Source organism: Nelumbo nucifera, chromosome 8 (assembly GCF_055504915.1).
Source record: "Nelumbo nucifera cultivar China Antique chromosome 8, China Antique-T2T, whole genome shotgun sequence".
Classification (NCBI taxonomy): Eukaryota; Viridiplantae; Streptophyta; class Magnoliopsida; order Proteales; family Nelumbonaceae; genus Nelumbo; species Nelumbo nucifera.
The window spans coordinates 48,728,237-48,740,746 of record NC_142656.1 but is presented as its reverse complement, the minus strand read 5'-3'; the positions used below and the strand labels follow the sequence as shown (position 1 = coordinate 48,740,746).

The 12,510-nt window shown below is 37.6% G+C and overlaps 2 protein-coding genes across 2 annotated transcripts; both read right to left on the bottom strand.

The window, feature by feature from the left end:
- Positions 1-1,319: 1,319 nt before the first annotated feature.
- On the bottom strand, positions 1,320-5,437 carry LOC109115786 (uncharacterized). Its single transcript, XM_088893837.1, has 4 exons — positions 4,403-5,437; positions 1,835-2,022; positions 1,583-1,637; positions 1,320-1,475 (listed from the first exon to the last, which is right to left on the bottom strand). The coding sequence occupies exons 1-4, from the start codon at positions 5,294-5,296 to the stop codon at positions 1,320-1,322; spliced, it is 1,293 nt and encodes a 430-aa protein (XP_088749963.1). The 5' UTR covers positions 5,297-5,437.
- A 1,128-nt stretch (positions 5,438-6,565) lies between these two features.
- Positions 6,566-7,882, bottom strand: LOC104611753 (uncharacterized). The gene has a single exon (XM_010278952.2). The coding sequence runs from the start codon at positions 7,559-7,561 to the stop codon at positions 6,653-6,655; it is 909 nt and encodes a 302-aa protein (XP_010277254.1). The 5' UTR covers positions 7,562-7,882; the 3' UTR covers positions 6,566-6,652.
- Positions 7,883-12,510: the final 4,628 nt, after the last annotated feature.

Genomic DNA, 12,510 nt, shown 5'->3' with positions numbered 1-12,510 from the left:
TTCCATTAGATGAAAGTGGAAAATATCAGTTTTAACACTAACATCCATTCAAATAAATTTAATCAAAAGAAACTAAAAACAAAAATGCCATTTCTGGCCCTCGTAAAACATGGACAACCACTCTAATTTTCTCTACTTGTTCAATTTTGTTTTCTATATACAGAAAAAGTGTTGGGGTACTTTTGGAATAAACAACCATGGATCCATACTCTTGAACATTTTCCACTCAGTCTGGGGGTTATTTTGGAATAAACAGCCATGTTGCTATTTTCATATGACAAACAAAAATAGCTTTTAATGAAAGGTTGGTTATGTAGATAGCTTGCAAAATATGAGGGGGTGTTTTAGTAAAATGCAAACTCTAGGGTAGGTTTAAATAAATCTATGAAACTATAGGGAGTATTCTAGTAAATGATCCTAGAAAATACAAGAGTGGCCAATTTGAATAATCAATCCTTAATCAAGCTATAAATTGCATTGGCATTATTCCGACCATGTGATATTAAATATTACTAGTTTTTATTCATTCTAAACGTCACTATGATGCCACTTTTACCACTAATTGGGCAAAAATGCTCAAATCGTTTGTTGGCAAGTATGGGTGTCAATTGGACTGGATTTGGTCCAATCCGATCCAGTCCAATGTGAGTGCATTGTAAATGGACCAGGTCCAATTCAATTCAATGAATATTTTGGTCCGGTCCAATTTAATGTCTGGACCATCCAATCTGTTCAACTTCGTTTTGATTTAGATTGGTTTCAACCCAGACCTGATCGATTGACACCTATATTCTTATCTTATATCAATGGATTATATATTAGTTTAATCCAACCCAATCCAATATAAATTTATTATGAACAGACCAGGTCCAATCCAATCTAATAAATATTTTGGACTGAATTGGTCCAATTCAATGCTTTGTGGGTCCGTCCAAATTGATTTTTGCCTGGATGGAGTTCAATCCAAAATCGGTCCATTGACACCCTTAATGGCAAGACAACTGCAATGCTTTTACCAAGTTAAAGAAATGAATTTAAATGAATTAGCTATCCATCAAATAGAGGTCTATTAAGGGAGATTTGCTTTGGTGATAAGCTTTTGCACATTGTAATCTTAACAAACTTTTTGCTCAAGATAATCAATATGACAAAATTTAGATAAAAAGTAAAAGCAAAAATGTTTAACTATTTCATTATCCATTTCAGAAAGTATATAACTGAAATAATTTACATTTTCTTCAATAGCTAACATAATAAGATCCTCTAAAATGCGGATGCCCATGTTTGGTTTGAGTGATCAAAACCTGTTGAAGAAATCTCTAATGGGTGAGGATGTTAAGCAGGGAAACTCTGCTCTTGATTAGGACTCTAAACAAGCAGTCTAATCCTTCTTCAAGTTTTCCAATGCTGACCTCCAGATTATTCAACCTTCTTTGTGATATTTGCAACAGCTCGACCTCAGCGCATCTTTGCTGCTGTAGTGGCACAAAGTAAAGATTGCAACATCAACTGATGCCACTTCATTCATCTTCTCCTCTTCGCTTTCGCAACTTACTACTCCCCTTTTCATCAACTTTGATACCAATTGCCATCTACTGACCTTTGGCTTTGACATCGGTGTGGACATGAATGACAAGCTAGAGAGCATGGAAAATAGAAATTGAAACATTTCTAACTTCTCTTATGAACCTAACCACCATGGTTGAGTGATGGTCAAGATCCATGAGGCGACAGACTACAAAATTCTCATCCAGTCGTTTAAGCATTTTGAGGCAGTGACTAACATCCATTTTCATCGTCATCTTGAACTAAGTATATGAGGCAACCTTGTTACCTCAACACGCCCTCTTCAAAATTTCTTCTAGGAAGAGCTGACTGAAGATCTTTCACATTTTCCTTCATCTGTAACATGATGTCTCTTGCAGTTTCCCCCATGTCTAGCAGTGTGACTGTTCCATCTAACACTTCATCCACCCATGTCCCACGTTGATCTTGGACCAGGGCCTGATGAGTCTGTGACATCTGTAGAAGATCCTCGATGCATTTGTACAAGTTGGAAAGGCTTATTAGAGAATATCAAGCTATTCAAAGACCTCACTTAACAATTTAAGCTTTTAAGTTGAATGGTTCTCTGAGATGTTACCAAAGCCACTTGACCAAGTGGTTTAGTGTTCAATTCTTGTCACTCCCATTATAATTAATTAACTTTCAGCATAAGGTATGGGTGGGCGTGGGTCTCTGCTATCCACACTTCAAGTTCAATGGCCCTCGTGTGAGGGGGCATGTTAGAGAATAAAACCTATTTAAAGACCTCATTTAACAGTTTAAGCTTTTAGGTTGAATGGTTCTTTGAGAAGGCCTGACAAAGCAACACAAAATGGCACTGCTTTTGGTGGGGATGATTCTATGTGTTAATGTTAACAGCTCCCAAGCTCTAAGCCTGGTCAGCTCTTCTTCTATTCTGGTAGCATTAGGATGGGATTGTGAGTGCAAGCTAATGAAGCGAACATGGTAACGACTCTCTGGTATAGCAGGTGTATCAGCCATGTTTTCTTCTTTCTTCGCAATGAAATGCCTCGATGTTCTTATTTAGAGAAATTCTTTGGATTAGAGTAAGGATCGATGGTGCTCTAAAAACCCTTTGATAGATCAATTTATAGCAATGAATACAAGGACAACGAGAGAAGAGACAAAGGGAATCTTGGGTGTTGGGATAATAGTGAGCATGTGATGTTAGTATTATATTGCTTTGTTCACTATATTCGGTGATTCTGCTGTTACATTTTTAGCCAACAAAAACCTTTAGTTATTTCATAAATGTGTGCCCCCATGTGATACTATAATCTTCTGTATTAATGAAAAATTTATTTCTGCAAGGGAGCTGGGGTGTTATTTGGGAAGGGTAATTGGTAATCTATCAAAAATATTGTCCATTACAATATAGACATGGGTTTTCAGAACAACCAAATTAAACAAGATCCGTGTAGTCACTGATCATATATGTGACCTTCTTTTATTGAATCTTGATGAAGATATAATCATTTATCTTATAGTCATATGAGGGAGACAAGGGAACCACATGCCACTCGTGCATACATATAAAATATTTACTCTTCCATAAGGATCCTCACCTAGACATATATTTTGGTCTTTTTTATCTCTCTAGACCTCAATTGCCAACTATTATGAATTTATAATTGATGGTCAATGGTACTAGGGGTGTCAATTGGACTGGATTTGATCCAATCCGATCCAGTCCAATGTGAGTCCATTATATATGGATCAGGTCCAATCTAATCCAATGAATGTTTTGGACCAATTTGGACAGGTCCAATTTAATGTCTGGATCGTCCAATTTGTTTAAATTCATTTTGATTTAGATTGGATTTCAACCTAAACCTGGCTCATTGACACATATATTCTTATCTTATATCAATAAACCATATATTGGCTTAATCCAACCCAATTCAATATTAATTTGTTATAGACGGACCAGGTCCAATCCAGTCTAATAAATATTTTAGACTGGATTGATCCAATCCAATATATCTTGTTAGTCCATCCAATCCGTCCAAATTGATTTTGGACTGGATGGCGTTCAATCTAAAACCAGTCCATTGACACCCTTAAATGGTAGAGGATGCCCATTTAAAAGAAAAATAAATAAGGAGTGAGTTGCAATGGCCATGCTGTGCCGGGAGACAAATGAGGGAAATTTGTAGATTTTGTTATTCTCCTTTTTTTTAAAAAAAAAAATCCAAAAAGGCAAATTTCCTTCATCAGTTCAACTGATTACATCTCATTCTGATCAAAGACCCCAGAAAGTGAGGAATTGTAGACCAGGTCATTGATCTATTTTGCCTAACAGCAAATTGGACCAGCCCTATTACATGTGAGAGATGTATAATTAATAAATGTAGCTCATAGGAGACAAAATTATGAAGTAAAGCATGGCAATCCTTAATGATATTGAGAATTCTCAATGGGGATCTAGGTTCAAATTAAGTGCTGCATTCTACCATCCTTTTTGCATCGCTTTCCAAAATGATATGGGTTTTTTCTTTTATTTTTGAAAGGAATTGGCCACAATGAGGTCTGATACGTAGGACTATTGGTAAATGTTTGCATTGTCTTTGCCAAAGGACTAGATTGATTGCAATAGACCTACTGATCAAGAGAGCCAATAACCCAAAATTTAGACTTCAAAGAATATCAGAAAGAAGAATGTGAATAAAATTATTATCCACTTGATCATGTAAAAAATTGTAATTAATTTGTACATTTCAATTCTCGTATCATATAATTACACAAGCAAACCCTAAAAATGCGGTTGCCCATGTTACGTTTCAGTGGTCAAAACTGTTAAGAATCTTTAGTGGGAGAGGATGTTGAGCAAAGAAACTCTGGTCTGTATCAGGCGCCTAAACAGGAAGTCCAAACCCTCTTCGAGGCTTTCTAGGCTAACCTCCAGATCCATCAACCTTTTCTGTGCCATTTGTGAACTCTCAACCTCGGCATCTTTGCTTGGATTGCAGCGAGACAAGGAGAAGAGTACAACATCAACAGATTCCACCTCATTCATGGTCTCGTCATGGCTATCACAAGCTACTACTGCTCTGTGCATCAGCTTTGACACAAAATCCCATCGACCCACCTTTGGCTTTGACATCGACGTTGACAAGAATGACAAAATAGCCCGGAAGACAGAAATTGCAACACTGCTGACTTCTCTTAAGATCCTAACCACCATTGTTAATTCATGATCAAGATTTAAGAGAGGACAGGCTACACACTTCTCTTCCAGACGTTTCAACATTTTAAGGCAGCTGCTAACATCCTTCTTCACCCTTTTCTTGAAGGAAATGCATGTTGCAATCTTGTTACCCAACAAACCCTCAAATTTTCTTCTGCGAAGTGCCGAGTGAAGATCAAGGACATTTTCCTTCATTTGAAACAAAATGTCCTTTGTAGTGCCGCCTATATCCAGCAATGTGACAGATCCCTCTATCAACTCATCCACCCATCCATCCAGTTGATGGTGGACCAAGGTCTGCTGTGTTTGGGGCATCTGAAGAAAATTCTCCACACTTTTGTACAACTCAACAAGGCCCAATAATGCAACACTGATCGACTCTGCCTTCAATGGGGATCCTGATTGTGCTGTTGACAATGACTCTAAGGCTCTAAGCTTGCTAAGCTCTTCTTCAACGTTGGTTGCAGTAGGATGGGATCGGGAGGGCATGCTAATGGAGCGAACATGATAACGACTTTCGGGTATTGCAGTAGCATCAGCCATCTTTTATTTCTTTCTCTGCAACAGATCCACTGGGTAGATGTTCTTCAGAGAGAAGATCTTCAGATTGGAGAAAGGATTGATGTTTCTCTCTAGACCCTTTGAACTATTTATAGAAACACATACAAGGATTATAAGAGGAGAGACAAGGGGAATCTTTCTGACTTGGAATTACCATATATCCATATAATGAGCATCTGATATCAATATGCTTATTCCTATACTCGATGATGTTGTCACATTTTTGGCTTACAATTCACAAGTTTCAACCTTATTTTATTTCATTCATTCATGTGGGTACGTGTTGATGGACACTTCTATATGCTCAGTATTTAAGCTTATTCATTAACTGGTATACCATCCCCTTGTCTCCCAACACACCACCGTTCCCAGCTACTTTATTATTGTTGCAGTTGCGAATCGACCTAATACCATTAATTTTCCAATATAACAAAATGGGCACATAGGAGACAAGATCCGAAAGCTTTGAGATAAATGGGATCAAGATCATGGGTGAGATTGAATGTGCAATTAAGTCCGGCATATACCTTTACTGGCAGTCAGGAATTGTCATTTTGTAAGTTAGTCAAAATTCTAATTAGGGGTTGAAGTCGAAATTATTTTGTAGTTTAAGAAGGAAGGTCAGCTGATGTAAATTCTTTATGATAAAATGCTCATTTTCAATCGACCTGATTATTCATGACTCAAATATATCATGAATATACCTCAACCCAGCTTGCATCCTTTTGTAATGGTAGAGCTTCTTCTTGAAAAGCAGAAAAATTTTTAAATACCAAACATTGTAGAATGTGAATTTTGTGATGCAAACACCAAAACATGTATTTAGGGATGGCAATTTTCTCCATCCCAATCAGGTACCTGGCTTGCCCGACCCCGTCATGTTGGGGATGGGATATGTCAGGATATGGATAGGAGTGGATTCCCTACAATCCCAAGAGGAGCAGAAGGTAAGTCTAGACTCGATAAGTGGTGATGATTCAGAGGGAAGAAGTTAATAAATCTATATGATGGTGTTGTAGTGAAGCCTCAGAACCGAGGGGAAAGCAGCACTCAATGTAGAGGTTGTGTAGTGTTGTGTCCTTTTTCGGACCCGGGTAAAGGTTTCAAAAATACTTACATATATACCCCATTTAGATCTCAAAGAGGGAAAAAAAAAGGAAAAAGAAACCAAAATTTAGATCTCAAAGAATAACAAGAATGTAAATAAATTTGTGATCCACTTCATCATGTATAAAATTTTGATCTGTACGTTTCAATTCATGTATAATGTCATAAGCAAAACCTTAAAATGTGGTTGCTCGTGTTGATTGAGTGGTGGTGAAAACTGTTGAAGAATCTCTAGTGGGTGAGGATGTTAAGCAAAGAAACTCTAGTCTCTATCAGACGTCTATAAAAGAAGTCCAATCCTTCTTCAAGGCTTTCAAGTCTAACCTCCAGATCCTTCAACCTTTTCTGTGCCATTTGTGAACTCTCAACCTCAACATCTTTGCTTGAATTGCAGCGAAACAGGGCCAAGAGTGAAACATCAACAGATTCCACCTCATTCATGCTCTCCTCATGGCTGTCACAAGCTACTACTCCTCTGTGCATCAGCTTTGACACCAAATGCCATCTACCGACCTTTGGCTTTGACACTGGTGTGGACAAGAATGACAAGAGAGCCCGGAAGATAGAAATTGCGACACTGTTTACTTCCCTTAAGACCTTAACCACTATTGCTGAGTTATTATCAAGATCTAAGAGAAGACGGGCTACACACTTCTCTTTCAGTCGTTTCAACATTTTGAGGCAACGGTTGACATCCTTCTTCACTCTTTTCTTGAGGGAAAAGTATGTTTTAACCTTGTTTTTCAACACCCCCCCAGAATTTCTTCTTCGAAGTGAGGATTGAAGATCTTGGACATTCTCCTTCATTTGAAACAAGATGTCCCTTGCAGAGCTACCTATATCCAATAAGGTGACCGATCCCTCTATCAACTCGTCCCCCCATCCATCTGCTTGATGGTGAGCCAGTGTCTGTTGTGTTTGTGGCGTCTGAAGAAAACTCTCCACACATTTATACAACTCAACCTGCCCAAACAATGCAACACAGATTGCCTCTGCCTTCAGTGATGATTCTTGCGCTGTTGACAAAGACTCCAAGGCTCTAAGCCCTCTCTGCTCTTCTTCAATGCCAGGAGCAGTAGGATGGGATCGAGAGGGCATGCTAATCGAGCGAACATGATAGCGGTCACTGGTGTCGGCCATCTTTTAATTTCTTCTTTCTTTAAACAGCTAGACCTATTTGATGTTCTTCAGAGAAACTTGAGAGCAGGACCCTCTTCTTGATCTATTTATAGAAACACAAAGGACAATAAGTGAAGAGAAATGAAGAATCTTGAGAGCAGGAAATCATGTCTCCATAATCATCAAGCATGTGTATATATATAGTAGCTGAATATTCATTATTAACTGGTATACCATCCCCTGGTCTCCTAACACACCTCCGTTCTAACTATATTATTGTTCATCGTGTTGGGATCTATTCCAAATTTTCTGATCTAACAAAATCTTGCTCTCCACATTTGTCTCAGTTCAAAGGACAAGTAAGCCATCAATCGCAATAAATAAATTAACCAAGGCCACACAGGAACAAGACCTGGAAGCTTTAAGATGGATGGGGATCAAGATCATGGGTGAGCTTAATTGTGACACTCTGGCATGTCTTTGGCTTGTTTTGCTCAATGTGGCCTTTGGCCAAATTAAATATAATAGAATGCTTTATTTATCTAGATCCATGATTTGGAGCTATTCAATAATGGATGGGTACTGTGAAAAAGTAAAGCTTTTTTATTCATTTAATTAATCGGTGTACAAGGAGAGCCATCGATGAGGACTCCTAAGGAAAAAGGAAAAGAAAGATAACAAAGATATGTTATTAGGACTCCTACTTCAGATTGACGAGGATAAGTCAAAAGAAGTTTGAATCTATCCAACTTCTCTTGGATAGTATTTAAGTCTATCATGTAACTCTCTACAAGAATTGTAATCCTACTGAAAGTCTGAAATACATATATTTGTCTTGTTTGCTTTTTGTGTAACTCTAACACTAATCATCACCGAAACCTAGAACTATTCTATTCCTTGTGTTTGCTTTTTGTCTTGTTTTTCTTTTACTTTAGCTTCTCCTTGTGTTTGCTTTTTGTCTTGTTTTTCTAGTACTTTAGCTTGGTATCAGAGCTCATGGCGAGCGGTCCTCAAGGAAGTAACAACTCGGTCTCCAGGACCAGTGATGGAGCAGCAGTCTCAAGCGGAGTTTCATCTACTCCATTGATTCATAATGTCATGCATTATTTGCCGATTAAACTAGTCAGCGACAACTATTTGTTGTGGCGAGCCCAGTTTCTACCAATCCTTCGACATCACCATTTGATGGATCTAGTAGAAGGAAAGAAGCAACCACCACCCAAGGAGATTCAGAATGCAAACGGTATGGAACTATTCCAAACCCAGAATTTGAACAATGCATCAATCTAGATCAGTTGGTGCTGAGTTGGCTGATTTCTTCACTCTCCAAAGGTGTCATGGCAAAAGTCGTGGGTCTCTCTACCTCGGTAGATGTTTGGGGTACCCTAACAATAAGCTACTCCACCCACTGATCCTTCAACTGAGAAGACAACTCCAGAATCTCAAGAAGGGTTCTCTATCCATATCTGCTTATGTTCAATGAGCTAAATCCATCGATGACAACCTCTCCACTGTGTTAGAACCGTATTCAATTCTGATCTTGTTCTCTTTATTTTGGCTGGTCTTGATAGTGAATATGAATCAATTGTTACTGTTATTACTAATCAGACTGATGTTGATAGACTTTATGTTCAAGATATTCTTGGACCTCTTCTCAACCATGAAAGTTGGCTTTAAGAGCTAGCAGAACCGTTATTTAAATGTATTAAATGCTGCTACACATTTTCAGAAACATTAAATCAGAATTCTCGAGTCATCCTTGAGAAGCAAAGAAATTAATGTAAGTCGAGTCTTCTTCCAATGTGAATTACTTTCCAATGAAAGTCGAGTCATCTTCCGATGTAAGTCACTTTCCAAGATGAGTCTCTTTCTAATGAATGTTGAGGCACCACAAATGTGAGTCGGTTCATCTTCTACCGACTCTAGCTATTATAAATATCTCCTCCTGTATTGCAAAGTTACATTCAAGAGAAACAGAAGAAACAAGCTACTGAGTTTTTCTCTCTTCTATTTCTCTATCACATACTTTACTAATCCTGTTACTATCTTTTCTATTTATCATCAAATCATCAGTGGTATCAGAGCTTTGTTTGATCAACATTGGGCGTATTTCCTTCTAACCATTATGAATACCGACTCCAACTGCTGTACTCTTTCTCTTCCAATTTTCCACGGAGAAAATTATGATTTCTAGTCCATCAAAATGAGGACCTATTTTCGATCACAAAATCTATGGAAAATTGTTGAAGAAGGTTTCAACATTCTTGAAGATACTTCTGTTCTCTCAGCAAATCAAAAGAAGATCCATGAAGAAAATCAACAAAAGGATTGTCAAGCATTATTTTGCTTGCAGCAAGCAAAGCAAGCAATGGCTGAGGATATATTTCCTCGAATTATGGGCGCATCAACTGCAAAAGAAGCATGGGACACACTGTAGGAGAAGTTCCAAGGAACTATCAAGGTACGCACTATTAAATTGCAGAAGTTTAGAAGAGATTTTGAAAATCTTAAGATGAAGGATAATGAGACTGCAAAAGATTACTATTCTAGAATAAAAGAAATAGTAAATCAAATGAGAGCCTATGGGGAAATTATTTTTGACAAGAAAATAGTCAAAAAAATACTAATTTCTTGTACAGAGAGATATGATGCAATAATTTCTGTGATAGAAGAAACAAAGGATCTAGAATCTCTATCACCAACTGAATTAATGAGCTCTCTCGAGGCACATGAAAATAGGTGAGATAGGCAAAATGAAAATTCGATTGAAATTGCCTTTTAGTCTAAAGTTAATTAGGGGTCTCATAAATCAAAAGTTGATGGGAGAAAGTCACAAGGAAAACCAAAAGAAAATAACGACAAATATCCTTCATGTGGTATTTGTAGAAGAAAAAACCACTTGGAGAAAGATTGATGGTTTAAAGGAAAACCACGATGCCAAAATTGTAAAAAATTCGGGTATGTTGAAAAAGCTTGTCGTTTGAAGAAATTCCATCAAGCTAATTTTTCAGAAAAGAAAAATGAAGAAAATAATCTCTTCTATGTCTGTCAATCTGCAATAGAAGAAAAAAAGGATACTTGGTATCTAGATAGTGGGTGCAGTAACCACATGACTAAAAATGAAAGCATTTTTTATAGTCTTGATAAAATCAAGACAAAAGTCAAAATTGGTAATGATGACTTCATGGAAGCAACTGGCAAAGGCACCATTGTTATTGACACCAGACAAGGCAAGAAATACATAAATGATGTACTCTTGGTTCCCAACATTGATCAAAATATACTCAGTATAGGTCAAATGATAGAAAAATGATACTCTTTACATTTTGAGGGAGACTCTTGCACAATCTATGACAAGCAAGACAAATCTCTTGAAATTGCAAAAACAAAAATGAAAGAAAATAGATGCTTTCCCATACAATGGAGAGACACAAGTAATATAGTAATGCAAGCACAAGTGGACGAGTTGTGGTTATGGCATAGAAGGTTCGAACACTTTAATCTCCATGGATTAAAGATTCTTCAGTAGAAGAACATGATGCGTGACCTACCAGCTATCAAGGAGCTCAACAATGTTTGTGAAGGGTGTATGCTTAGGAAGCAACATCGACAACCATTTCCATTCGGCAAGGATTGGAGAGCCAAAGAGCCACTAAAGTTAATTCATACAGACGTTTGTGGTCCAATGCGTACTCCATCAAATAATCAAAATAGGTACTTCATTCTCTTCATTGATGACTATACTAAAATGACATGGGTTTATTTTTTGCGAGAGAAATGGCAGGTCTTCGATATTTTTAAGAAATTCAAAGCCCGTGTCGAGAAGCAAAGTGGTCACAACAAGACAATAAGAAGTGATAGAGGCAAATAATACACTTCTAATGAATTCAACAAGTTCTGTGAAGATGAAGGCATGGTGCATCAACTCAAAGTCGGATACGCTCCAGAACAAAATGGAGTATCCGAAAGAAAAAACAGAACAATTATGGAGACAGCAAGAGCCATGCTCATGGAAAAGAGTCTTCCCAAAACTTTTTGGGCAGAGGCAGTAAGCACTATTGTCTACTTGCTCAACAGATGTCCAACTAAAGCTGTGCAAGATAGGACACCAATTGAAGCTTGGAGTGGGTAAAAGCCATTAGCAAAGCATCACAGAATTTTTGGTTGCATATGCTACACTCACGTTCCACAAGAGAAAAGAGGCAAACTGGACGAGAAGACTGAGAAAGGAATCTTCTTAGGCTATAGCACTCAATCAAAGGGCTATTGAGTCTATAGCTTAAGAACAATGAAACTCATAATCAGTCGAGACATAAGATTCGACGAGGATGCTGCATACAATTGGGAGACAAAAGAAGTTAAAAGAAAGTGTATCAACATGCCCCTATTACCAAGGTGAGAAATTGAAGAAGACTATGATCAAACCAGATCACCAACTCAACCGACAACACAATTAGAACAGGTACAAGCTTTAGAGTCTCCTCTAGACTCACCACCAAGGTGAACTAAATCCTTAACAGAAATATATGAAACATGCAACTTGATGCTCATGGAGCCAGAAAGCTTTGAAGAAGCTTTTAAGGAAGAAAAATAGAGAAAAGCTATGGATGAAGAGATAAAAATGATCGAGAAAAATGAGACTTGGGAGCTTGTAGATCATCCACAAGACAAAGACACTATTAGAGTTAAGTGGGTTTATAAGACAACACTTAACTCAGATGACTCAATCCAGAAGCTTAAAGCAAGGTTAGTTGCCAAAGGATACTCACAATAATATGGTGTTGACTACAATGAGACATTTGCTCCAGTTGCATGCCTTGACACAATCAGGGCATTGATTGCATTAGCTATACAAAAGAAATGGAAAACCTTTCAACTAGATGTGAAGTCAACATTCCTCAATGGCTATCTTAAGGAAGAAATCTATGTGGAGCAAACTCAAGGGTTTGTGGTGCAATGACAAGAAGATA

Coding starts and splice junctions, on each gene's coding strand:
- LOC109115786 (XM_088893837.1), bottom strand. CDS start 5,296: ATGGCTGATGCTACTGCAATACCCGAAAGTCGTTATCATGTTCGCTCC. Junction 2,023..4,402: donor GGCGCCTGATACAGACCAGA/GTTTCTTTGCTC, acceptor GATCTTCTACAG/ATGTCACAGACTCATCAGGC. Junction 1,476..1,582: donor AGGTCAGTAGATGGCAATTG/GTATCAAAGTTG, acceptor GTGCCACTACAG/CAGCAAAGATGCGCTGAGGT.
- LOC104611753 (XM_010278952.2), bottom strand. CDS start 7,561: ATGGCCGACACCAGTGACCGCTATCATGTTCGCTCGATTAGCATGCCC.